Source organism: Semicossyphus pulcher, unplaced genomic scaffold (genome assembly GCF_022749685.1).
Source record: "Semicossyphus pulcher isolate SPU_LCO1_2020_fin unplaced genomic scaffold, fSemPul1.0.p SCAF_3, whole genome shotgun sequence".
Lineage (NCBI taxonomy): Eukaryota > Metazoa > Chordata > Actinopteri > Labriformes > Labridae > Semicossyphus > Semicossyphus pulcher.
In genome coordinates this window covers 35,134,050-35,161,878 of record NW_027211704.1, presented here as the reverse complement: position 1 = coordinate 35,161,878, position 27,829 = coordinate 35,134,050, and the positions used below count along the sequence as shown (strand labels likewise).

At 43.5% G+C, this 27,829-nt stretch overlaps 1 protein-coding gene and 1 pseudogene across 1 annotated transcript; both read left to right on the top strand.

The window, feature by feature from the left end:
- Window positions 1-583: 583 nt before the first annotated feature.
- LOC138605499 (E3 ubiquitin-protein ligase TRIM35-like) lies at window positions 584-2,015 on the top strand. Its single transcript, XM_069677790.1, has one exon. It carries the CDS (start codon window positions 584-586, stop codon window positions 1,967-1,969), a length of 1,386 nt encoding a protein of 461 aa, XP_069533891.1. The 3' UTR covers window positions 1,970-2,015.
- A 12,007-nt stretch (window positions 2,016-14,022) lies between these two features.
- On the top strand, window positions 14,023-27,285 carry LOC138605295 (uncharacterized; annotated as a pseudogene).
- Window positions 27,286-27,829: the final 544 nt, after the last annotated feature.

The following is a 27,829-nucleotide window of genomic DNA, read 5'->3' as shown; positions in this document are numbered from 1 at the left end:
TTCTATAAAATATTAGTTACTATTATTATTACCTGTAACTTAATTTTTCATGTTAACTTTGAATTTATTGTCAGTTTAACTAGGAGTCAATATTTTCTCAACATACATGTCGGCCAAAGGAGCTATCAAGGAGGAACAGTTGCCCCACTTAATGACATTTTATGAACTCCATGAGGTCAAAGACAAATAAAATAACATAAAACCTGTCGATCAGTTATTTTTAAGGTGTGGTATTTGTTCTTTGAACTCTGAAATGTTATACAGAACTGAGTTACAGGTGACAAAGCTCCGCTCCTCACACCATTCACCTGAGACAAACCAGGAAACAGTTTATTATTATTCTTCACTGAAGAGAGACACACGGACTGAAAACAGACGATCTGATTCAGACTCACTAGTTTCTCTCATTAAGTTCAGCTACAGGAGAGAAAAGAGGAAAACTACATCACTGCTGCTCTAACCTGCTGACGCTGCGCACTCTGAAGGTGAGTTTGACTAAAAAGTAAACTTCAGAGACGTTAGAGGAGGGAGGGAGCCATGACTGACTTTCTGTCTGCTGTTTTCAGCTTCACTCAGAGACTAAATGGCTTCCAGATCAGGGGAGGATCTCTGCTGTCCGGTCTGTCAGGACGTCTTCAGAGATCCTGTTGTTCTGTCATGTAGCCACAGCTTCTGTAAAGACTGTCTGAAGAGCTGGTGGAGACAGAGACCAACACGAGAGTGTCCAGTTTGTAAGAAGAGATCTTCAAAGAAAGATCCACCTCGTAACCTGGCGTTAAAGAACCTGTGTGAGGCCTTCTTACAGGAGAGAGATCAGAGAGCTTCAGAGGCTCTCTGCAGTCTGCACTCTGAGAAACTCAAACTCTTCTGTCTGGACCATCAGCAGCCGGTGTGTCTCGTCTGCAGAGATTCAGAAAAACACACCAACCACAGAATCAGACCCATCGATGAAGCTGCTCGAGAACACAAGAAGAACCTTCAGGAAACTCTGGAGCCCTTAAAGGAGAAGTTAAAGGTTTTTAAACAAGTTAAAGTGAAGTTTGATCAAACAGCACAACACATTCAGGTCCAGGCCCGACACACAGAGAGCCAGATTAAGGAGCAGTTTAAGAAGCTTCACCAGTTTCTAGAGGAGGAAGAGGAGGCCAGGATGTCTGCACTGAGGGAGGAAGAGGAGCAGAAGAGTCAGAGGATGAAGGAGAAGATGGAGGCTCTGAGCAGAGAGATAGCAGGTCTTTCAGACACAGTCAGAGCCACAGAGGAGGAGCTGAGAGCTGCAGACGTCTCATTCCTGCACAACTACAAGGCTGCAGTGGAAAGAGTCCAGCAGCGCCCCCTGCTGGAGGATCCACAGCTGCCCTCAGGAGCTCTGATAGATGTGGCCAAACACCTGGGCAACCTGAGCTTCAACATCTGGGACAAGATGAAGGGCATGGTCTCCTACACTCCTGTGATTCTGGACCCAAACACTGCTGGTCGTATACTCGTCCTGTCTGAAGATCTGACCTGTGTGAGAGGAGGAGAGAGACAGCAGCTTCCTGATAATCCAGAGAGGTTTGATTCTTCCTACTCTGTCCTGGGCTCTGAGGGCTTTAACTCAGGGACTCACAGCTGGGAGGTCGAGGTTAGAGAGAGTACAGACTGGGGACTGGGTGTGTTAGCAGAGTCTGTCCAGAGGAAGGGAGACACACGGTCGGGGTTATGGGTAATAGGATTCTATAATGGTAAATATTTGGCAGTCTCACCATCACCTCCAGGCACTGCTCTCTCAGTGAAGAAGCAGCTCCAGAGGATCAGAGTGAATCTGGACTGGAACAGAGGAGAGCTGTCGTTCTCTGATCCTGATACTAACACACACATACACACCTTCACACACACTTTCACTGAGAGGATGTTTCCATTCTTTTATACTGCTGCTAAACTGAAGATATTACCTGAGAAGGTGTGTGTGACACAACAACAGGTCTGATTTACTCTTTATCTTTAGGATGGGAATGAGAACACAAAGTACTAAATCATTTAACATTTTTCAGAATAAATCTGTTCATCTGTTTATGATGTATATTTTTGTGACGAGTAATTCAGCAGTTACTTTCTCCTTTGTCTCAATGAGTACCAAACAGAGAGGTTAACACATTATCCATGTGGGAAAAGCACAGTCTGGATTTGTGTAGGAAGGACCTGGATGTGTAACGACGTTTTTGACTTCAGGACAGGTTTGATCAGGTTACATGAGAGAAAATAAAAGTTTTGGGTTGTGAAAAAGAGGCTGACGTGCACCACTCCCCTTTGTACTAATGAAGACTAAAGCATTCATGTTAACTTCCAGTGTTTTTTAATGTAACAGTAAATATGTAAAATCTTCTCCTCAGCCACAGTTGGACTGCTGCATCCTCATGTTGCATCATGTTGTTTTGCTCTGAGTCCAAAATGGCGGAGGGAAAGTTTACCTTTGGATTGGTGATGTCACATCTGGGGAACGAAAAGCTCCGTACTCATTTTAAGCCGGTCTGAATAGAGAGCATTATTTAAAGATGGCTGACGTTTGGTTTCTGCCTCAGTTCATGGCTCTTTTTTCCTCCATCATATGAACCTACACACTCACAGTATGTTTGGATTTTATGGGTATTTTTTCCTCTTATATGACTTGGATTATGCAGCTTCGTCTTCATTCTTGTTCATAACTTTGATTTCTGCTTGAAGATAATTTTTCTCGTTTCCATCAGAGCTCTTGGTAGAAACTGTGTTCCTGTTCATGTTGATATAAAGAGTATCTGCTAAGCTTTACTAAAGCTGCTTAAAGTGGGACATGTTCACAGGTGCACACTGTTCACGTTAACTCACTTTTCATTTAAAGGAGTTTGATGATTGTTTGAGATGGTGCTGATGATGCAGCAGGGTTTTGATCTGATGCAGAAAGATGAAGCATTGTTATTATTTCACGTCCTGTTGTCCACTAAGTTATGTTATTTTTAAAAACAATATTTTACGGTGAATGTTTTTCATCCCGTAGACTTAATTCATCTTAACATGACTTTAATTTTTCGGTGTCTCAGAATAAGTAAATTAACCTTCTGAGGGTTTTTTTTTTCACATGTACACACATGAACTGAATCCTTTAAAACAGCTGCAGAATCAAAAGTATTTGATTTTTTTGATGATTAATGAACTAAGCTGTTGTGATTAAATAAAATGAACGTATAGAATAATTAACAGTGTTGTCCTCTGCTGATTCATTAGTGAAGAAAGAAAAACTATTGTAATCTTTAATATCTTTTCACTGTTATGAAGCTCAGTGTGATCTGTGAAGGTCAGTCGTTGGTTATTCAGCTCGCAGAGCTGTCATGTAAAAGTTGTTTTGATGGTGTTTTAAAGATTAAGTGACAGAAAATGTCGTTTCACACTTGAGATTCAGAGGTTTTCTTCTGGTTGATCTTTTGGTTCTGCTGATGACTTGTTTTCCTTCTTTATGCTGTAAAGTTTTTAAAATCAGTTCAGTTTAAGTTCAAATTAAAAGTGGTGTGATGTTGTTGGTTGTCTGCTGATGTTTTTAAAGTAATGTACGTTTATATTTGTAAAGGTAAGGGAGAGTGTAAGATAAAGACAGATTTCTTTGAAGCGTGATGTGAAATTCTCTCCTGGAAATTTAAGAGGCTATGAGATGTAAACTTTACAATTCAATAACCGCTCAGGCGTTTATGAGCTTCAATCATTAAACTCAACCTGCCGTCATGTGGGACTGACATCCGTACGAGAGAGGCCTTTCATTCTTTTTGTTCAAAACTCTTGATCATCCGAGCTCGAAAGTTAAAGGTTTGTAGAAACAACATAGAAAGCAAAGTTGTCTTACCTCCAACAAAACTCTTAAATACCACATAGAGGGGGTCATACAGTATCTGTGTTCAAATGTGTCTCCATCAGGTCACCTCAGCTGCTGTAGTGCGACCGCCATCAATTTGAGTGAAAAAAAAAACCAATGTGAAATTTTTAAGTACTGAAATAAACAACATCATCTGTGTGTGTGTGTGTGTGTGTGTGTGTGTGTGTGTGTGTGTGTGTGTGTGTGTGTGTGTGTGTAGTCCCATACTTATATAAATGTGGACGTTACACACTCACCAACAGGGGACATTTTGAGGTCCCCTGTTGGTCATGCTTTAAATCAAGCTAAGATCATGTACAAAAATATATAATAATAAAAAACTGCTGAAATTTTATAACTTCTGCCAAGAGGGGACCTAAAGGTGCGTTAACGCGTTAATAACGACTCCGCTCCAAATGGACGGTCGCTCGCCCGCTCTCCTTGTGGAGGAAGAGCACTGACACAGTGACAGGAGACACAGGACATCAGGACGCTCTCTGTCCGCACACAATCATATGCAGTTCTGTAACGCAATGTAAACACTGTGTATCTCCATATGTCCTAACTGTAAATGCATTGATTGTCGCTGTTTATAAAGCTTATCAAAGGTGATGATGTCATTCGGTAACGACTGATCGCTACGTCATTAATAACGTCCCTCATGCACACGCGGCTCTCGTGCTGTGAGAACTGAATTGTGAGAGAAAATATTTAACTTTTGTGACTTCATGAAACAGACTGCTGATGAAGACAGACAGAGAGACAGACAGAGAGACAGACAGACAGAGGGGGCGGGGCCAGCAGCTCTGCAGAGAGCAGAGGTGCAGGTGTGTTGGGGGACTGAAGCAAAGCAAAGTGATCACATTAAAGTAGTTTGTGAATTAAAACGTGACTTAAGGTGAAGCAGAGAGAACAATTAAAGAGTGGAAGGAAGAAATGAGCATTTAGAAAGAGTTTAATCCAGACTGAGTAAGTCTACATGTGATGTGCTTCTCACACAAATCATTGATATATGAGATGATTGCCATGTTCTGCTTTCAGCATATGTTCTGAGCGTGCAGTGCAAAATATCTCTTTAAGGTACATTTACAACAGGTAAAAAATGTGCGATTAATTTGTTATTAATCACGAGTCAACTTTGGACAACCATGTGATTAATCGCGATTAAATATTTTCATCGATTGACAGCCCTAGTTTAAATATTGATAACGTTTAAGTTACATTATCCATTATTAAAAGGAAGATTACATAATAAGATACAAAGATAGTCTTTGCAGTAAATGATCCCTCATTAGGTGAAAGACTGGGGAGAGACAGCTGCACTACAGTATATGGAGGTCTCCTCTTTGAGAGGTAGACATCTCTCAAGTCCCCACTTTGCAACTTCTTTAAAAAAAAATGTAATGCACATTTGAAGTAATGTTAAAGTACATTTTCAAACAGGAGTCCCCACTTGGTTAGTGTATCATGATAGTCCCCTGTTGGTATTAAAGACGTGTATTTCTCTCTCTCTCTGCCTGTGTGTGTGTGTGTGTGTGTGTGTGTGTGTGTGTGTGTGTGTGTGTGTGTCCCACAGGCTGCAGCACACAGCTTATATTTCAGGACACAACATGTATGAAACACAGAGTATCTCAAAATATCTCATTGAAAATAAAACAATGAAGAATTTTATATTTTTAAATTGAGACGTTAGGATGGAATTTAACATGATGCAAGTTGCTGCAACTTTAAGAAAATGAATGGACTATAGATGTAAGTTAAATCTCAATCACCTTAACCAGCGTTGATTCAATTGATCGTTTTTCCCTGTTGGACGGTGAGAGTCGCAGTAAAAGCAGCTTCATGTGATTATCTTGCATCTTTCAACATCCACGTAAACTCCCTCTGCAGCTGCACTTGATGGTCTTTCCTCCTTTTCATTTCTTAATAAACATGTTCGATATGTCAAACTCTTACTGGCAAAACTTAAATAGTTGTTTCTAAAAGCAATATCAGTGGGAAAATCAATAAGGCTAGGGTTGAAAGTATAAGTTGTCTGAGCTAGCATGGTAGCAGGCTAACAACAGTTTAAAACAGTTATAAAAAATAGCAGAAAAATAAGCATCAGCTACAACTGTCATGTACTCAGGCCAGGAGCGTACATGTGTTTATATTGTTCTGTCTTTTTTCCCTGATTGCTTGGATCCAGGTGTGTTTAAATTTTAACATTAAAAGCTGAAAAAACTGAAAACTTCTTTCCCATCCAGACCACATTAGACCAGGTCCAGATAAAAAACCAGATGAAGTGAAAATGACCCTTTTTTCAGTTTTCACAAATAGAATAAAAGTTTTACAAATCTAAAACTGTGTTTTAACGAACCTCTGGAGTCTCCTTGTTAATCTAGTCCTGATTTGACAAGTCTAAGTATAGTGGTTTTTAATCTGGACCTGGACTAATGTAGTCTGGATGGGAAAAAAACAGGGAAATGGCCCTTTTTTCAGATTTCACAAATAAAATAAAGGTTTTGATGTTAATATGAAATAAAATCGCCAGAATTAAAGTGATCAGAATTTAGGACTGTATCAGAAAAAGACCATTTCTATTTATTCTCATTTCATCTTCCTCCTATTTGATAGTTTTTTCAGTGCATTTATTAGTTTGAAAATGACTGAACCACGCCATCTACAGGTGTTATGTCGCTTTCCAGGTGGACCAGGTAATTCAGAAGCTGTGAATCGGAAGCCAACTTCAGCCTCGTACCAACTAAGCAGTAACTCACTGATGTTGAGCACATTTAGCCGTGAGAGCACAGGCACACAGAACTATCAGGAGAAAGTCTGACACGGTCACACTGCCTGGACACGTCACAGAGACATGTTCAGCCACACCGCCATGAAACAACGCTGAACAGCAGCCGCATTGAGAACAAGCTAACGTTAGCCCGACTGCTACACCAACGTAACACAGCGTCACAGTAACCGCAGAAATGAAGCTGGGGTAATTACCTGTGGAGCAGACCTGTCTAACTCACATCGCTTTTTGATCCTCTTAGCTCCCGTAGCTCTCTCCACCTCAGAAACGCCGCTCTGATGTTTAGTCTGTTTCATTTCTGTCTCGGTCCAACTCTTTCTCTTTTGCTTGCTCCTCCTCATGTCTCTTCTTCGCTGTAACGATCTTTGTAGTGTCAGCCTCGCTGGCAGTGGAGGGACGGGCAGTTTGTTCATTCCTGGTGGTTGTTTTTCAGGCTTTGTGGACACAAACTGGCTTACACTGCGCACACTGAACAAACTGAGCTCGACCGCGTGAGCATGTGCGGAGGAGTGGCGCTGCGCAGCGTGTGATTGACAGCAGCCTGAGAGACTGCTCGGCTCTGATTGGTTGTTGTGTTTCGGGAGCGTTGGATTCTTACAAATGCCATAAGGAGCAGGAGGAGGAGCCAGAGGAGCATGATTATCTCTCTTATGTACGACTGCATGATTAAAGTGACAGTTTGAGTAAATATGACAAAAAGTTAGTTTTAATAATGTTACCTGCTGCAGCTTTAACGCTGCAGCTTCATCTTCATTTAAGGTTCTTTTTTTGTCTTTTAAAATTCATCTTTCGGTCTGATCTTGGTCCGTTACAGTCACGTCTTAATAACAGATTAGTGCTAATTACAAAGCATGTATAGCCAAAATAAGAATAAGACAAAAAATGTAAAGTAACATTAAATATACTGAATATACCTACCTTGTTTTGAGACTGCCACCTGGTCTCCGGATCCCATGAAATCTACTCAAGCTAAATTGAGAATTTGACTCAGAGCTCATGGTTCTGACTCACAAGGCACTGCTCTGAACGTTGGAGTATGGAGATCTTATCCTTGATGTGGAAAGCTGCCTCATTTGTCCGTCCCCAGCCGATTGCAAGCTGGCCAACACTCTCGACTCTACCTTCTTAATCCAGTGACACATCACATCCACTGCACCATCAAACACATCTGTAGAATCCAGCTACAGTCTCTGAGTCCCCTAATCTTCACATCACCTCTTGTTTGGACTGTTGCATTGGATCAAGGAGTACCCAGGAAAATCCTTACCAGGGTTTCTCACTTGCACCAACCCTGCAGCACATCACCCCAGCCCTCAGCCTCCTTCAACTGCTCCCAAGCCAGACTCAAAGGTGGAGGGCAACCTACCTCAATCTTGGGTTGAGAGAGAAAGAAAGTGAGTGAGAGACAGATGGAGAGATAGATTGAGAGTAGAACAGGAGAGAGTGAAACAGACAGCAACAACACTAACAATAATTATACCTCTTATAATAATAGACATATGACTAAAAGTAGAAATGAATTACTCTTAATAATTGTACAAATATGACTGATGGGAATAATAGTTGCAGTTGGAGTCAAGCTGGTCTATGGCAGCAAGCAATTCACAGCTACCTGTGAGCGAGCACAAAAACTTAAGGGAATATACAAAGTTAGTAAAATGCATTAAAGGGACATGAATGCATACAGACGGTAAGAGAGGAGGACACAGGAACAAAAGGAACAGTATGTAATGTGTTGAAAGGAATTTATCATAAAATGGCCACGATATGTCATCAGAGATTAAGGAAACATGCTACGTTAACATACTGGCTTCTCCGACAACAACGCTGCAGCCAGTATATTCTCCTCCTGAAGTCTCCGTTCTGGTGCGGAACGTCTGTGTGTGTTTTGGCCTGCGCGATCCCACCCACTGCCCATTTTGTCACCCCGGGTTACCAGATATGAAACAAAGTGGCACACAGTGACTCGCTTGTCATTGTCAAAGCACACGTCTTGCGCTCGAGTAGGTTCAGTGTCCACAACCTGGCAACCCGCGTGAGCTTGGTGTTGTACTGGAAGCGTAGCTCTGTTTGGGAATAGCTGAGTGTGGGTGGTGGAGCAAGTGAGTGAGGGAGACAGGAAACAAGTGTGTGCGTATGAGTTAGGAGAGTGAACGGGAATCAGAGCGGATCAGCGGAGAATGTTATTGGTAACTGAAAATAACCGAACGACTGTACAGTAAGGCTGTGTGTGTAATAAAGCCAACATACTCCTCAAGACTGAAGCCGCGCTCCCGTGTCATGGAGATAAAGTTTTCGCTGAAGTTCAGGAGCAGGACCACACCTCAATCACTCATTTCCTGTCATGTGCCTATATAAGCATCACCGCCTTTTTCACCTGTCCTTTCTCGTTTCTCGTGCACGCTACAGAACATCGAACTCGCTCAACGCAAACAAATTTTTACTTACCATGGATCATTCCCACGCGGACCTCATGTTCCTCAACCCGTCAGACGAAGAGCTCTTCAGCCCGGCCTACATCTGGGTGGGTCTGCCCTGGGTCAGACCGATAAGTCGACGAGAGTGCTTCCACCGGCTCTGCTGCGTCTCCGCTGCCGTCAGTCCGGAGCTGTGACGGCAGCAGAGACACAGGGCTTCTGTTTCTGCTGGAGCACTGCGCATCAGTTCAGCACAAAGCAGATCGAGCGAGGCAGGAAATCAGACACAGAAACCACATTAAAACATCTGGTTATTTTTTTAAATGATGTTGACGCCAGGGTTAGGCATTTCACTTAACTACATCAACAACATTGATTATGAAAAGTTTATCTGTTTATGAATAGGTTACTTACCCATGGTAGAAGCTGAAAAGATCTCAAAAAAGAGACAAATCCAAGCAAGTCCACCCTTCTTCAACTCCTTCAGTTGGGAACAATAACCTCACGTGTGTTTGGAATTGGTTTTATAGCACATATGTCATATTATCTCGCACGATCGCGTGTGATTCTGTTATTACCGCGGGAACTCCTTGGTCTCGCGGCTCCAGCTGTCCGGCGCTGCTGCTAGGTAGAGAACGAAGTCAAACCGCAGCACAGCTGTTACGCAACGGACAAGCAACCAGTGGAAGTCCGCGGTATCTGTCTATGTTACATATTGTTCCTTTAAGTCCCTGGCAGTCTAAGCCTATAGCAACATAAAAAGACTGAAGCTGTATAAGTATGTAGCAGCAAGGCGAGCCTGAGCCAGCCCTAACTACGCTTTACCACAAAGGAGTATTTGAAGTCTACTCCTAAAAGAAGAGAGGGTGTCTGCCTCCCAGACCTTGACTGGTAGATTGTTCCAGAGGAGGGGGGCCTGGTAATTGAAGGCCCCCAGAAAGAGAACCAGGAGGTTTAATTCCTGGCTGTTTAGTCTGGTCAAAAGGTCAAAAGGTCAGTCCAAAATATTCAGTCTTAAGAAGCCCGGGTTAGGAAAGAGCGAGGTTAATTTAGAATGCAGACGATGTCTTTGTGTAAGCATAAGTAACCTCAACTACCATCAATACCCGACTAAACAGACTTTACAACAATACAACTCGGTAACAAATCAAATCAATAACATTACAACACAGTAAACATTCCTGCTTAGCCGGTACTGTGAGTTATTCAAGTGTGGCAGGCAGAAGGGATGGGGAGAGCAGAGCTCCACAACGCCACCCAGGGGAATTTCACCCCGGGAATACACTTGTACTTCTAAACAGTTATTATGATCATTTTAAGGTACACAAGTTCAATAAACACACGGCTGGAGACGTGATTCCCATAAAAAATATAAACACTTTATTTTCTATTTTAAAAGACAATTATCTCTTTTAAAAAGGGCTGGAACAGGCAATTCAAAATGTGCACAAGTGGGGCAACAGAAATAAATCAGGGCTGGGGCTTACCACGGCGGCAGACACTACTCTCTCAAATAATCTGGGCCTCGAGAAGCTGGTTGATATGGGCCTTCACCTCCTCATATTCTGATGGGGGAACACGCCTATACCTCTGCCGCACGGGGACATCATCGACAAGAGGTATGTCATGAGAGAGAAGGTTCGTACACCCCAGGTCACCATCGTGGGCCGAAAACACTGAGCTGTACTTGCGCAACAAGGATTGACCTCCTTCTGCTCCTGTTCTGGCACTGCAGACAGATCCACAGACTCTATGTGATCTGGCACTACACTGGCCCTTGTTTGAGATGAAATCGTTGCCTGGGTGGGCCTCACCTCGGTGACTCCAGTAGGCAGACTAACCACCTGGGCACCTGACAAGAAACCGAAACTCCACTGAACACAACATCAATGGTTGGACATGACAACATTAAACCAGCAATCTCACCTTCCTGTGAGCCTGTGGACTCTGGCTTAGCTATGGCTCTGCAGCTCAGCAGGCTTAAATTTCCCAACTGAGAAGGAAAAGCATCAGCGGCCTGAGAAACAGAGCTAGCGCTAGCATGCAGGGGGACCTGTCCACCCCTGCAGTCTCTCGCATAGTGGCCTGGCCGCTGACACCTTAAAGTATATTAAAGTACCAGCCCGATGGTTGTTACCATGCGACCGGGAAGCCTGCACAGAAGCTAAGGCCTGTGTAAGCTGGCTGAGCTGCTCCTGTTGGTGTTTCAAGAGATCCATGACTTCGGTAAGCTTCGACCGCTGGGGAACAGTGCGTGGAGCCTCAAAAGAACTGTCCTGCACCTCATACTGAAGGCCATAAGCTGAGGGGAGGGAATGACTCCGCCCCCTAGACCCACCTGGGAGGCCCTCCCTCTCCCACCTGATAGCCTCACTGCGCACATTCAACAGAGTGGCAGTCGGCTGATGGCGGACATGTTGCTTCAACTCCCTGCGAAGAGAGCTATCAAGAACATGCCCTATAAATTGATCACGGAGAAGGACAGCTGCGTTTGGAACCCCCTCAGGGGCTCACTGCTTTACCTGCTCCATTAAAGCCATGAGTGCCAAGGAAAATTCCAGCAAGGTCTCACCTTCTTGCTGCTTCCTGGAGAAAAAGCTTTGCTGCAGGGTAACATAATACTGGGAGCAGCCATACAGCTCCCTCAAGATACCAAGGACCTGGGCTGGGTCACTACGCTCTGTATTACTGCGAAATTTTATCTCCTCCTTAGCCTCTCCCTCCACATGGTCAAAAATAAAGAGGGCCTGGTCAGAAGAACTAAGACAGCGGAAACGCATGCATGCCTCAACCTCCTCGATCCAGTCAGCTACGGCTATTCCGGTCCGGCCATTAAACATGGGGCACCCACGGTCTCTGGGTACCACAACTAACCTCTCAGTCACAGTAGCAGCATTACTGGCCATGGGGCGGGACCAGCTGGACCATGGGAACCTGAGGCCGCTCCGCCAGGGCCATCCCCGGAGGCAGCGTGCTCATGAAGCAGCGGCTCATTGTCTGCTTTAAGCTGCAACACAAGCTCTCTTAGGTGCTGTACCTCTTCCTCCATTATGACAATGACTTACCAGATCAGATGCTTACGAAACTGTTTGATGGCAATGAACTAAGACACCAGACGGACACTGCTGTTTTACTATAGAAACACACAAAACCACACAATCCGTCAGGCCACGGGAAAAACAAAAAAAGGAAATAACAGAAATAGAATAAGAAAATATCACGTCTTCGCCTTTTAACTGTTATCCTGCCGACAACGCCAGAATGTGGCAGGCAGACGTGATGGGGAGGGCAGAGCTCGGCAACGCCACCCAGGGGAATTTGAACCCCTGGAATATACTTGTTCTTCTAAGCAGTTATTACGATCATGATAAGGTACACAAGTTCAATAAACACAGGGCTGGAGACGTGATTCCCATAAAAAATATAAACACTTTATTTTTTATTTTAAAAGACAATTATCTCTTTTAAAAAGGGCTGGAACAGCAGTGTCCGTCTATGAGTGGCCAATTAAAGCCGGCGTCCTCCCACAGCTGCTGCCAGGGAGAATAGTTGTATAGGGGGTAAGCTGCGATGTGTGATGCAGGATGGAAGCCCGTATCTGTGCACCAGAGAAGAGTGTGTCACAACCTAACATCCATACATTTAATACAAGCCAGACAAGTGAGACAGCTTACCCCAAAGTCGCGCTGCGTCGGGCACACACCCATGGCCAAGCAGAGCGCAAATCCTACCGGTGCCAGCACCACCCCGCCGGCCACACCAACCACACTGTTCAGGGTTTGCTTGCCTCTTCCGCAGCACAACATTTTCCCCCTGCAGCCACACCAGCTGTGCTGCACGGAGGACAAGAAATCGAACAGCAACGTGTAACGATTAATCCCCATAAGGTACGTCAAGCAGGTGAAAATGTACAGCTTACCTCTATTTTCCTCACACATGCATTAAGGCAACGCCAAACTGCGCACAACTCTATGTCTGCCCATGCCAAACAATTCATCTGTCTCCGTCACACACGGACGCTGACTGTAAGGGCCGGTTTGGTGACGACACCTTTTTAAGGGCGCGCCCCGACCAACACCTTAAGTCCCTGGAGGTCTGGCGCAGCACCACACAGAGGCAAGGAGTGCCCCAAAGGCCCCCACTTTCACACCTACATGCTGATTGAATTTAACATTATGATTAAGGCCGATAGTGAGATATCTAAAGCTTAAGATTACACTGCTGGAGGTTTAACACTGTGTGGGACGATGATAATGATCTGTCTTTTTCAGTTGTACGAGGTTATTACATTATTATTATTATTACTATTAATATTATTATATTACAGCTAGTGTCTGACTTCATTCATTCATCCAATTTATCTTAAGAAATTGTCATCACAGATGTGTCAGTGGGTCGACTACTACTTGTGTACTTAGAAAAGGCTCTGTAAAACATTTATAGGTATCTCAACATAACACAAGTACACATGTTAATACAGGAACCATCACAGAGGAACAGATGACACACTGTATAGTTTATGAACTCCATGAGGGTCAAAGTCTTCTGTGAAAGACAAATAAAATAACATAAAACCTGTCGATCAGTTATTTTTAATGTGTGGTATTTGTTCTTTGAACTCTGAAATGTTATACAGAACTGATTTACAGGTGACAAAGCTCCGCCCCTCACACCATTCACCTGAGACAAACCAGGAAACAGTTTATTATTATTCTTCACTGAAGAGAGACACAAAGACTGAAAACAGACGATCTGATTCAGACTCACTAGTTTCTCTCATTAAGTTCAGCTACAGGAGAGAAAAGAGGAAAACTACATCACTGCTGCTCTAACCTGCTGACGCTGCGCACTCTGAAGGTGAGTTTGACTAAAAAGTAAACTTCAGAGACGTTAGAGGAGGGAGGGAGCCATGACTGACTTTCTGTCTGCTGTTTTCAGCTTCACTCAGAGACTAAATGGCTTCCAGATCAGAGGAGGATCTCTGCTGTCTGGTCTGTCAGGACGTCTTCAGAGATCCTGTTGTTCTGTCATGTAGCCACAGCTTCTGTAAAGACTGTCTGAAGAGCTGGTGGAGACAGAGACCAACACGAGAGTGTCCAGTTTGTAAGAAGAGATCTTCAAAGGAAGAACCACCACTTAGTCTGGCGTTAAAGAACCTGTGTGAGGCCTTCTTACTGGAGAGAGATCAGAGAGCTTCAGAGGCTCTCTGCAGTCTGCACTCTGAGAAACTTAAACTCTTCTGTCTGGACCATCAGCAGCCGGTGTGTCTCGTCTGCAGAGATTCAGAAAAACACACCAACCACAGAATCAGACCCATCGATGAAGCTGCTCGAGAACACAAGAAGAAACTTCAGGAAACTCTGGAGCCCTTAAAGGAGAAGTTAAAGGTTTTTAAACAAGTTAAAGTGAAGTTTGATCAAACAGCAGAACACATTCAGGTCCAGGCCCGACACACAGAGAGGCAGATTAAGGAGCAGTTTAAGAAGCTTCACCAGTTTCTAGAGGAGGAAGAGGAGGCCAGGATGTCTGCACTGAGGGAGGAAGAGGAGCAGAAGAGTCAGAGGATGAAGGAGAAGATGGAGGCTCTGAGCAGAGAGATAGCAGCTCTTTCAGACACAGTCAGAGCCACAGAGGAGGAGCAGAGAGCTGCAGACGTCTCATTCCTGCACAACTACAAGGCTGCAGTGGAAAGAGTCCAGCAGCGCCCCCTGCTGGAGGATCCACAGCTGCCCTCAGGAGCTCTGATAGATGTGGCCAAACACCTGGGCAACCTGAGCTTCAACATCTGGGACAAGATGAAGGACATGGTCTCCTACACTCCTGTGATTCTGGACCCAAACACTGTTCAACCTAACCTCGTCCTGTCTGAAGATCTGACCTGTGTGAGAGGAGGAGAGAGACAGCAGCTTCCTGATAATCCAGAGAGGTTTGATTCTTCCTACTCTGTCCTGGGCTCTGAGGGCTTTAACTCAGGGACTCACAGCTGGGAGGTCGAGGTTAGAGACAGTACAGACTGGTTACTGGGTGTGTTAGCAGAGTCTGTCCAGAGGAAGGGAGACATTTGGTCTAAAACATGGAGTATAGGATTCTATAATGGTAAATATTTGGCAGTCTCACCATCACCTCCAGGCACTGCTCTCTCAGTGAAGAAGCAGCTCCAGAGGATCAGAGTGAATCTGGACTGGAACAGAGGAGAGCTGTCGTTCTCTGATCCTGATACTAACACACACATACACACCTTCACACACACTTTCACTGAGAGGATGTTTCCATTCATTATTACTGCTGCTAAACTGAAGATATTACCTGAGAAGGTGTGTGTGACACAACAACAGGTCTGATTTACTCTTTATCTTTAGGATGGGAATGAGAACACAAAGTACTAAATCATTTAACATTTTTCAGAATAAATCTGTTCATCTGTTTATGATGTATATTTTTGTGACGAGTAATTCAGCAGTTACTTTCTCCTTTGTCTCAATGAGTACCAAACAGAGAGGTTAACACATTATCCATGTGGGAAAAGCACAGTCTGGATTTGTGTAGGAAGGACCTGGATGTGTAACGATGTTTTTGACTTCAGGACAGGTTTGATCAGGTTACATGAGAGAAAATAAAAGTTTTGGGTTGTGAAAAAGAGGCTGACGAAGTACTAATGAAGACTAAAGCATTCATGTTAACTTCCTGTGTTTTTTAATGTAACAGTAAATATGTAAAATCTTCTCCTCAGCCACAGTTGGACTGTTGCATCCTCATGTTGCATCATGTTGTTTTGCTCTGAGTCCAAAATGGCGGAGGGAAAGTTTACCTTTGGATTGGTGATGTCACATCTGGGGAACGAAAAGCTCCGTACTCATTTTAAGCCGGTCTGAATAGAGAGCATTATTTAAAGATGGCTGACGTTTGGTTTTATTTCTTCCTACATATGCATCCTACACATTCACAGTATGTACGAATTTTATGGATTCTGCAGCTTTATCTTTATTTGATGTTTCTTTTTATGACTTTGGTTTCTGCTTACAGAAGATAATTTTTCCTCGTTCTGTCGGAGCTCTTGGTACCTAACTTTGACAGCTCAGTGATCAATAATTATCACTGTTTAAAACACATCTATGGCTTAAATGAAAACATGACTTACATGTTAGTATACATTTTATAGAAAGCTTGTTGCTATGAGTATTAAATGATTGAATATAAAAATGGGTTTTGCTCTTTTAAATATTTTGTGACTTAAACAGCTTTAACATGAGTCATGTCAACCACCGAGCTGACTTTTGTAATTAGAGTGATGTTTAAAGGCTGCTCGTTTTGAAGTTGATCAGTTACAGACATGTCTCTTCTACCTAGTTTAAAATATCAGTAACAAGTCATGTCTCCAGTAGCCACGCCTTCTCCTTCACCCCGTTCTCTGTCAGGGAGGTGTGTAAGGCCTTAAAGGACCTTGACCCTAAAAATCGCCTGGCCCTGACAATCTTCCCCATTATTACTTAGATATTATAGCTGAACCAATATCGCATGTTTTTAATCTCTCCATTCAAAACAATGGTATCCCTGATGTCTGGACATCTGCCTTTGTTATCCCCATATTGAAAGGTGGTGATCCCACTGTGTTGGACAACTACAGAGCCATTTACAAAGGTAAGGTCCTCGGAAGGCTGGTAAAAGATCGAATGAAGGAATATCGGAGCCTGAAGCCCCACTGAGACTGTGACCACGTACAAATATCTGAGCATCACAACTGATGATAGCCTCTCTTTTAAATCTCATATAAATAATCTTTTAAAGACATCAAAACTAAAATTGGGTTCTGAGTCCAAAATGGCGGAGGGAAAGTTTACCTTCAGATTTGGTGATGTCACATCTGGGGAACGAAAAGCTCCGTACTCATTTTTAGCCAGTGTGTTTTTTCACCTTCCTCTCGGGGCCTCTGTAGGAACAGCTGATTATAATGTACAATAAAACAGTGTATAACACAGTAACAAAGATTCACATACAGTGCACTAAAAGTATGTGTACAAATGAGGAATACACATGAATGTAATTCTTTAAAACAGCTGCAGAACCAAATGTTTTAAAGAGCTTACACATTTTATTTTTTAATAAGTGATGAACTGTTTAAATAAAAGATTCAGCTGAACTTATCGCACAGTTTACAGTGTTCTCTGCTGCTGACTCAGTCCTGTTTACTGATCTTGGTGTGTGTGTGTGTGTGTGTGTGTGTGTGTGTGTGTGTGTGTGTGAGTGTGTGTGTGTGTGTGTGTGTGTGTGTGTGTGTGTGTGTGTGTGTGTGTGTGTAGTCACATACCAGTGCAAACACTCCTACTGTGTATCTCCGTATGTCCTAACTGTAAATGCATTGATTGTCGCTGTTTATAAAGCTTATCAAAGGTGATGATGTCATTCGGTAACGATTGATCGCTACGTCATTAATAACGTCCCTCGTGCACACGCGGCTCTCGTGCTGTGAGAACTGAATTGTGAGAGAAAATATTTAACTTTTGTGACTTCATGAAACAGACTGCTGATGAAGACAGACAGAGAGACAGACAGAGAGACAGACAGACAGAGGGGGCGGGGCCAGCAGCTCTGCAGAGAGCAGAGGTGCAGGTGTGTTGGGGGACTGAAGCAAAGCAAAGTGATCACATTAAAGTAGTTTGTGAATTAAAACGTGACTTAAGGTGAAGCAGAGAGAACAATTAAAGAGTGGAAGGAAGAAATCAGCATCTAGAAAGAGTTTAATCCAGACTGAGTAAGTCTACATGTGATGTGCTTCTCACACAAATCATTGATATATGAGATGATTGCCATGTTCTGCTTTCAGCATATGTTCTGAGCATGCAGTGCAAAATATCTCTTTAAGGTACATTTACAACAGGTAAAAAATGTGCGATTAATTTGTTATTAATCACGAGTTAACTTTGGACAACCATGTGATTAATCGCGATTAAATATTTTCATCGATTGACAGCCCTAGTTTAAATATTGATAACGTTTAAGTTACATTATCCATTATTAAAAGGAAGATTACATAATAAGATACAAAGATAGTCTTTGCAGTAAATGATCCCTCATTAGGTGAAAGACTGGGGAGAGACAGCTGCACTACAGTATATGGAGGTCTCCTCTTTGAGAGGTAGACATCTCTCAAGTCCCCACTTTGCAACTTCTTTAAAAAAAAATGTAATGCACATTTGAAGTAATGTTAAAGTACATTTTCAAACAGGAGTCCCCACTTGGTTAGTGTATCATGATAGTCCCCTGTTGGTATTAAAGACGTGTATTTCTCTCTCTCTCTGCCTGTGTGTGTGTGTGTGTGTGTGTGTGTGTGTGTGTGTGTGTGTGTGTGTGTCCCACAGGCTGCAGCACACAGCTTATATTTCAGGACACAACATGTATCAAACACAGAGTATCTCAAAATATCTCATTGAAAATAAAACAATGAACAATTTTATATTTTTAAATTGAGACGTTAGGATGGAATTTAACATGATGCAAGTTGCTGCAACTTTAAGAAAATGAATGGACTATAGATGTAAGTTAAATCTCAATCACCTTAACCAGCGTTGATTCAATTGATCGTTTTTCCCTGTTGGACGGTGAGAGTCGCAGTAAAAGCAGCTTCATGTGATTATCTTGCATCTTTCAACATCCACGTAAACTCCCTCTGCAGCTGCACTTGATGGTCTTTCCTCCTTTTCATTTCTTAATAAACATGTTCGATATGTCAAACTCTTACTGGCAAAACTTAAATAGTTGTTTCTAAAAGCAATATCAGTGGGAAAATCAATAAGGCTAGGGTTGAAAGTATAAGTTGTCTGAGCTAGCATGGTAGCAGGCTAACAACAGTTTAAAACAGTTATAAAAAATAGCAGAAAAATAAGCATCAGCTACAACTGTCATGTACTCAGGCCAGGAGCGTGCATGTGTTTATATTGTTCTGTCTTTTTCCCTGATTGCTTGGATCCAGGTGTGTTTAAATTTTAACATTAAAAGCTGAAAAAACTGAAAACTTCTTTCCCATCCAGACCACATTAGACCAGGTCCAGATAAAAAACCAGATGAAGTGAAAATGACCCTTTTTTCAGTTTTCACAAATAGAATAAAAGTTTTACAAATCTAAAACTGTGTTTTAACGAACCTCTGGAGTCTCCTTGTTAATCTAGTCCTGATTTGACAAGTCTAAGTATAGTGGTTTTTAATCTGGACCTGGACTAATGTAGTCTGGATGGGAAAAAAACAGGGAAATGGCCCTTTTTTCAGATTTCACAAATAAAATAAAGGTTTTGATGTTAATATGAAATAAAATCGCCAGAATTAAAGTGATCAGAATTTAGGACTGTATCAGAAAAAGACCATTTCTATTTATTCTCATTTCATCTTCCTCCTATTTGATAGTTTTTTCAGTGCATTTATTAGTTTGAAAATGACTGAACCACGCCATCTACAGGTGTTATGTCGCTTTCCAGGTGGACCAGGTAATTCAGAAGCTGTGAATCGGAAGCCAACTTCAGCCTCGTACCAGCTCAGCAGTAACTCACTGATGTTGAGCACATTTAGCCGTGAGAGCACAGGCACACAGAACTATCAGGAGAAAGTCTGACACGGTCACACTGCCTGGACACGTCACAGAGACATGTTCAGCCACACCGCCATGAAACAACGCTGAACAGCAGCCGCATTGAGAACAAGCTAACGTTAGCCCGACTGCTACACCAACGTAACACAGCGTCACAGTAACCGCAGAAATGAAGCTGGGGTAATTACCTGTGGAGCAGACCTGTCTAACTCACATCGCTTTTTGATCCTCTCAGCTCCCGTAGCTCTCTCCACCGCAGAAACGCCGCTCTGATGTTTAGTCTGTTTCATTTCTGTCTCGGTCCAACTCTTTCTCTTTAGCTTGCTCCTCCTCATGTCTCTTCTTCGCTGTAACGATCTTTGTAGTGTCAGCCTCGCTGGCAGTGGAGGGACGGGCAGTTTGTTCATTCCTGGTGGTTGTTTTTCAGGCTTTGTGGACACAAACCGGCTGACGCTGCGCACACTGAACAAACTGAGCTCGACCGCGTGAGCATGTGCGGAGGAGTGGCGCTGCGCAGCGTGTGATTGACAGCAGCCTGAGAGACTGCTCGGCTCTGATTGGTTGTTGTGTTTCGGGAGCGTTGGATTCTTACAAATGCCATAAGGAGCAGGAGGAGGAGCCAGAGGAACATGATTATCTCTCTTATGTACGACTGCATGATTAAAGTGACAGTTTGAGTAAATATGACAAAAAGTTAGTTTTAATAATGTCACCTGCTGCAGCTTTAACGCTGCAGCTTCATCTTCATTTAAGGTTCTTTTTGTGTCTTTTAAAATTCATCTTTCGGTCTGATCTTTGTCCGTTACAGTCACGTCTTAATAACAGATTAGTGCTAATTACAAAGCATGTATAGCCAAAATAAGAATAAGACAAAAAATGTAAAGTAACATTAAATATACTGAATATACCTACCTTGTTTTGAGACTGCCACCTGGTCCCATGAAATCTACTCAAGCTAAATTGAGAATTTGACTCAGAGCTCATGGTTCTGACTCACAAGGCACTGCTCTGAACGTTGGAGTATGGAGATCTTATCCTTGATGTGGAAAGCTGCCTCATTTGTCCGTCCCCAGCCGATTGCAAGCTGGCCAACACACTCGACTCTACCTTCTTAATCCAGTGACACATCACATCCACTGCACCATCAAACACATCTGTAGAATCCAGCTACAGTCTCTGAGTCCCCTAATCTTCACATCACCTCTTGTTTGGACTGTTGCATTGGATCAAGGAGTACCCAGGAAAATCCTTACCAGGGTTTCTCACTTGCACCAACCCTGCAGCACATCACCCCAGCCCTCAGCCTCCTTCAACTGCTCCCAAGCCAGACTCAAAGGTGGAGGGCAACCTACCTCAATCTTGGGTTGAGAGAGAAAGAAAGTGAGTGAGAGACAGATGGAGAGATAGATTGAGAGTAGAACAGGAGAGAGTGAAACAGACAGCAACAACACTAACAATAATTATACCTCTTATAATAATAGACATATGACTAAAAGTAGAAATGAATTACTTTAATAATTGTACAAATATGACTGATGGGAATAATAGTTGCAGTTGGAGTCAAGCTGGTCTATGGCAGCAAGCAATTCACAGCTACCTGTGAGCGAGCACAAAAACTTAAGGGAATATACAAAGTTAGTAAAATGCATTAAAGGGACATGAATGCATACAGACGGTAAGAGAGGAGGACACAGGAACAAAAGGAACAGTATGTAATGTGTTGAAAGGAATTTATCATAAAATGGCCACGATATGTCATCAGAGATTAAGGAAACATGCTACGTTAACATACTGGCTTCTCCGACAACAACGCTGCAGCCAGTATATTCTCCTCCTGAAGTCTCCGTTCTGGTGCGGAACGTCTGTGTGTGTTTTGGCCTGCGCGATCCCACCCACTGCCCATGTTGTCACCCCGGGTTACCAGATATGAAACAAAGTGGCACACAGTGACTCGCTTGTCATTGTCAAAGCACACGTCTTGCGCTCGAGTAGGTTCAGTGTCCACAACCTGGCAACCCGCGTGAGCTTGGTGTTGTACTGGAAGCGTAGCTCTGTTTGGGAATAGCTGAGTGTGGGTGGTGGAGCAAGTGAGTGAGGGAGACAGGAAACAAGTGTGTGCGTATGAGTTAGGAGAGTGAACGGGAATCAGAGCGGATCAGCGGAGAATGTTATTGGTAACTGAAAATAACCGAACGACTGTACAGTAAGGCTGTGTGTGTAATAAAGCCAACATACTCCTCAAGACTGAAGCCGCGCTCCCGTGTCATGGAGATAAAGTTTTCGCTGAAGTTCAGGAGCAGGACCACACCTCAATCACTCATTTCCTGTCATGTGCCTATATAAGCATCACCGCCTTTTTCACCTGTCCTTTCTCGTTTCTCGTGCACGCTACAGAACATCGAACTCGCTCAACGCAAACAAATTTTTACTTACCATGGATCATTCCCACGCGGACCTCATGTTCCTCAACCCGTCAGACGAAGAGCTCTTCAGCCCGGCCTACATCTGGGTGGGTCTGCCCTGGGTCAGACCGATAAGTCGACGAAAGTGCTTCCACCGGCTCTGCTGCGTCTCCGCTGCCGTCAGTCCGGAGCTGTGACGGCAGCAGAGACACGGGGCTTCTGTTTCTGCTGGAGCACTGCGCATCAGTTCAGCACAAAGCAGATCGAGCGAGGCAGGAAATCAGACACAGAAACCACATTAAAACATCTGGTTATTTTTTTAAATGATGTTGACGCCAGGGTTAGGCATTTCACTTAACTACATCAACAACATTGATTATGAAAAGTTTATCTGTTTATGAATAGGTTACTTACCCATGGTAGAAGCTGAAAAGATCTCAAAAAAGAGACAAATCCAAGCAAGTCCACCCTTCTTCAACTCCTTCAGTTGGGAACAATAACCTCACGTGTGTTTGGAATTGGTTTTATAGCACATATGTCATATTATCTCGCACGATCGCGTGTGATTCTGTTATTACCGCGGGAACTCCTTGGTCTCGCGGCTCCAGCTGTCCGGCGCTGCTGCTAGGTAGAGAACGAAGTCAAACCGCAGCACAGCTGTTACGCAACGGACAAGCAACCAGTGGAAGTCCGCGGTATCTGTCTATGTTACATATTGTTCCTTTAAGTCCCTGGCAGTCTAAGCCTATAGCAACATAAAAAGACTGAAGCTGTATAAGTATGTAGCAGCAAGGCGAGCCTGAGCCAGCCCTAACTACGCTTTACCACAAAGGAGTATTTGAAGTCTACTCCTAAAAGAAGAGAGGGTGTCTGCCTCCCGGACCTTGACTGGTAGATTGTTCCAGAGGAGGGGGGCCTGGTAATTGAAGGCTCTACCTCCAACACTACTCTGAGAGACTTTAGGTACCACAAGCAGGCCTGCATCCTGGGAGCACAATGTTCTAGAGGCTCAGGGCCAAGCAAAATGATGCCAGTTATTGGGACCAGACTATGCCTCTAAGTCAGGGAGGTATTAAAAATGGCTATTAAAAGAAATAAACAAATTAAAAATAATTATAATTATATAAATGATATGATTTAATCTACATTAAATCACCTCTGTATGGGGCACCACTTAACAAAGTTAAGAAAATAACCATCTAATTACCTCAGTCTCATAAACTATTCTAGACTATCAATATAGACTCTGATTAATAATTAACTTAATAACTATAACCCAATCATTGATAGCTAGTAGGTTGAAGGATTTGAAGTTCAAACGCAGAAGAGGTTGGCAGTATTCATTCCTCTGCAACATTAAATAGACAGCTTTTTATTTCACACAATTATTTATTTGAAAGACGAAACATGTAATCTAACTAATGCTAATATTTACGTGTGTGTGTGTGTGTGTGTGTGTGTGTGTGTGTGTGTGTGTCTGTGTGTGTGTCTGTGTCTGTGTGTGTGAGCAAGAGAGAGAGAGAGAGAGAGAGAGAGAGAGAGAGAGAGAGAAAAGGGCATGTCTGTTTCAGGACAGGCAGAGACCCAAATGTAGGTTGTGTCCATTAAGATATACCACATGGCTTCAGTGGCAAATAGGGAAGACAAAGAATGCTGTCCTTTGTCCCTACCAACTTACACTGAGCACATGGGACGGGTCGAGACCCAGAAAAAGAACCGGGAGGTTTAATTCCTGGCTGTTTAGTCTGGTCAAAAGGTCAAAAGGTCAGTCCAAAATATTGTCTGTGTGTAAGTCTTAAGAAGCCCGGGTTAGGAAAGAGCGAGGTTAATTTAGCATGCAGACGATGTCTTTGTCTAAGCATAAGTAACCTCAACTACCATCAATAGACTAAACAGACTTTACAACAATACAACTCGGTAACAAATCAAATCAATGACATTACAACACAGTAAACATTCCTGCTTAGCCGGTACTGTGAGTTATTCTAGTGTGGCAGTCAGAAGGGATGGGGAGAGCAGAGCTCCACAACGCCATCCAGGGGAATTTCACCCCGGGAATACACTTGTACTTCTGAACAGTTATTATGATCATTATAAGGTACACAAGTTCAATAAACACACGGCTGGAGACGTGATTCCCATAAAAAATATCCCCAAGGGACGAAGTGGTCATGAAAGAAACTTTCAGTAATAGTAGACACCATGGACCCAGTGTCCACCTGACAAGAAACCGAAACTCCACTGAACACAACATCAATGGTTGGACATGACGACATTAAACCAGCAATCTCACCTTCCTGTGAGCCTGTGGACTCTGGCTTAGCTATGGCTCTGCAGCTCAGCAGGCTTTAATTTCCCAGCTGAGAAGGAAAAGCATCAGCGGCCTGAGAAACAGAGCTAGCGCTAGCATGCAGGGGGACCTGTCCACCCCTGCAGTCTCTCGCAAAGTGGCCTGGCCGCTGACACCTTCTGCATATTAAAGTACCAGCCCGATGGTTGTTACCATGCGACCGGGAAGCCTGCACAGGAGCTAAGGCCTGTGTAAGCTGGCTGAGCTGCTCCTGTTGGCGTTTCAAGAGATCCATGACTTCGGTAAGCTTCGACCGCTGGGGAACAGTGCGTGGAGCCTCAAAAGAACTGTCCTGCACCCCATACTGAAGGCCATAAGCTGAGGGGAGGGGATGACTCCGCCCCCTAGACCCACCTGGGAGGCCCTCCCTCTCCCACCTGATAGCCTCACTGCGCACATTCAACAACAGAGTGGCAGCCACACCAGCTGTGCTGCACGGAGGACAAGAAATCAAACAGCAACGTGTAACGATTAATCCCCATAAGGTACGTCAAGCAGGTGAAAATGTATAGCTTACCTCTACTTTCCTCACGTACACATTAAGGCAACACCTTACTTAACACATACGGACGCTGACTGTGTGACTTTGGTGACGACACCTTTTTAAGGGCGCGCCCCGACCAACACCTTAAGTCCCGGGAGGACTGGCGCAGCACCACACAGAGGCAAGGAGTGCTGCAAAGGCCCCCACTTTCACACCTACATGCTGATTGAATTTAACATTATGATTAAGGCCGATAGTGAGATATCTAAAGCTTAAGATTACACTGCTGGAGGTTTAACACTGTGTGGGACGATGATAATGATCTGTCTTTTTCAGTTGTACGAGGTTATTACATTATTATTATTATTACTATTAATATTATTATATCACAGCTAGTGTCTGACTTCATTCATTCATCCAATTTATTTTAAGACATTCTCATCACAGATGTGTCAGTGGGTCGACTACTACTTGTGTACTTAGAAAAGGTTCTGTAAAACATTTATAGGTATCTCAACATAACACAAGTACACATGTTAATACAGGAACCATCACAGAGGAACAGATGACACACTGTATAGTTTATGAACTCCATGAGGGTCAAAGTCTTCTGTGAAAGACAAATAAAATAACATAAAACCTGTCGATCAGTTATTTTTAATGTGTGGTATTTGTTCTTTGAACTCTGAAATGTTATACAGAACTGATTTACAGGTGACAAAGCTCCGCCCCTCACACCATTCACCTGAGACAAACCAGGAAACAGTTTATTATTATTCTTCACTGAAGAGAGACACAAAGACTGAAAACAGACGATCTGATTCAGACTCACTAGTTTCTCTCATTAAGTTCAGCTACAGGAGAGAAAAGAGGAAAACTACATCACTGCTGCTCTAACCTGCTGACGCTGCGCACTCTGAAGGTGAGTTTGACTAAAAAGTAAACTTCAGAGACGTTAGAGGAGGGAGGGAGCCATGACTGACTTTCTGTCTGCTGTTTTCAGCTTCACTCAGAGACTAAATGGCTTCCAGATCAGAGGAGGATCTCTGCTGTCTGGTCTGTCAGGACGTCTTCAGAGATCCTGTTGTTCTGTCATGTAGCCACAGCTTCTGTAAAGACTGTCTGAAGAGCTGGTGGAGACAGAGACCAAGACGAGAGTGTCCAGTTTGTAAGAAGAGATCTTCAAAGGAAGAACCACCACTTAGTCTGGCGTTAAAGAACCTGTGTGAGGCCTTCTTACTGGAGAGAGATCAGAGAGCTTCAGAGGCTCTCTGCAGTCTGCACTCTGAGAAACTTAAACTCTTCTGTCTGGACCATCAGCAGCCGGTGTGTGTCGTCTGCAGAGATTCAGAAAAACACACCAACCACAGAATCAGACCCATCGATGAAGCTGCTCGAGAACACAAGAAGAAACTTCAGGAAACTCTGGAGCCCTTAAAGGAGAAGTTAAAGGTTTTTAAACAAGTTAAAGTGAAGTTTGATCAAACAGCAGAACACATTCAGGTCCAGGCCCGACACACAGAGAGGCAGATTAAGGAGCAGTTTAAGAAGCTTCACCAGTTTCTAGAGGAGGAAGAGGAGGCCAGGATGTCTGCACTGAGGGAGGAAGAGGAGCAGAAGAGTCAGAGGATGAAGGAGAAGATGGAGGCTCTGAGCAGAGAGATAGCAGCTCTTTCAGACACAGTCAGAGCCACAGAGGAGGAGCAGAGAGCTGCAGACGTCTCATTCCTGCACAACTACAAGGCTGCAGTGGAAAGAGTCCAGCAGCGCCCCCTGCTGGAGGATCCACAGCTGCCCTCAGGAGCTCTGATAGATGAGGCCAAACACCTGGGCAACCTGAGCTTCAACATCTGGGACAAGATGAAGCACATGGTCTCCTACACTCCTGTGATTCTGGACCCAAACACTGTTCAACCTAACCTCATCCTGTCTGAAGATCTGACCTGTGTGAGAGGAGGAGAGAGACAGCAGCTTCCTGATAATCCAGAGAGGTTTGATTCTTCCTACTCTGTCCTGGGCTCTGAGGGCTTTAACTCAGGGACTCACAGCTGGGAGGTCGAGGTTAGAGAGAGTACAGACTGGTTTCTGGGTGTGTTAGCAGAGTCTGTCCAGAGGAAGGGAGACATTTGGTCTAAAACATGGAGTATAGGATTCTATAATGGTAAATATTTGGCAGTCTCACCATCACCTCCAGGCACTGCTCTCTCAGTGAAGAAGCAGCTCCAGAGGATCAGAGTGAATCTGGACTGGAACAAAAGAAAGCTGTCGTTCTCTGATCCTGATACTAACACACACATACACACCTTCACACACACTTTCACTGAGAGGATGTTTCCATTCATTAATACTGCTGCTAAACTGAAGATATTACCTGAGAAGGTGTGTGTGACACAACAACAGGTCTGATTTACTCTTTATCTTTAGGATGGGAATGAGAACACAAAGTACTAAATCATTTAACATTTTTCAGTATAAATCTGTTCATCTGTTTATGATGTATATTTTTGTGACGAGTAATTCAGCAGTTACTTTCTCCTTTGTCTCAATGAGTACCAAACAGAGAGGTTAACACATTATCCATGTGGGAAAAGCACAGTCTGGATTTGTGTAGGAAGGACCTGGATGTGTAACGATGTTTTTGACTTCAGGACAGGTTTGATCAGGTTACATGAGAGAAAATAAAAGTTTTGGGTTGTGAAAAAGAGGCTGACGAAGTACTAATGAAGACTAAAGCATTCATGTTAACTTCCTGTGTTTTTTAATGTAACAGTAAATATGTAAAATCTTCTCCTCAGCCACAGTTGGACTGTTGCATCCTCATGTTGCATCATGTTGTTTTGCTCTGAGTCCAAAATGGCGGAGGGAAAGTTTACCTTTGGATTGGTGATGTCACATCTGGGGAACGAAAAGCTCCGTACTCATTTTAAGCCGGTCTGAATAGAGAGCATTA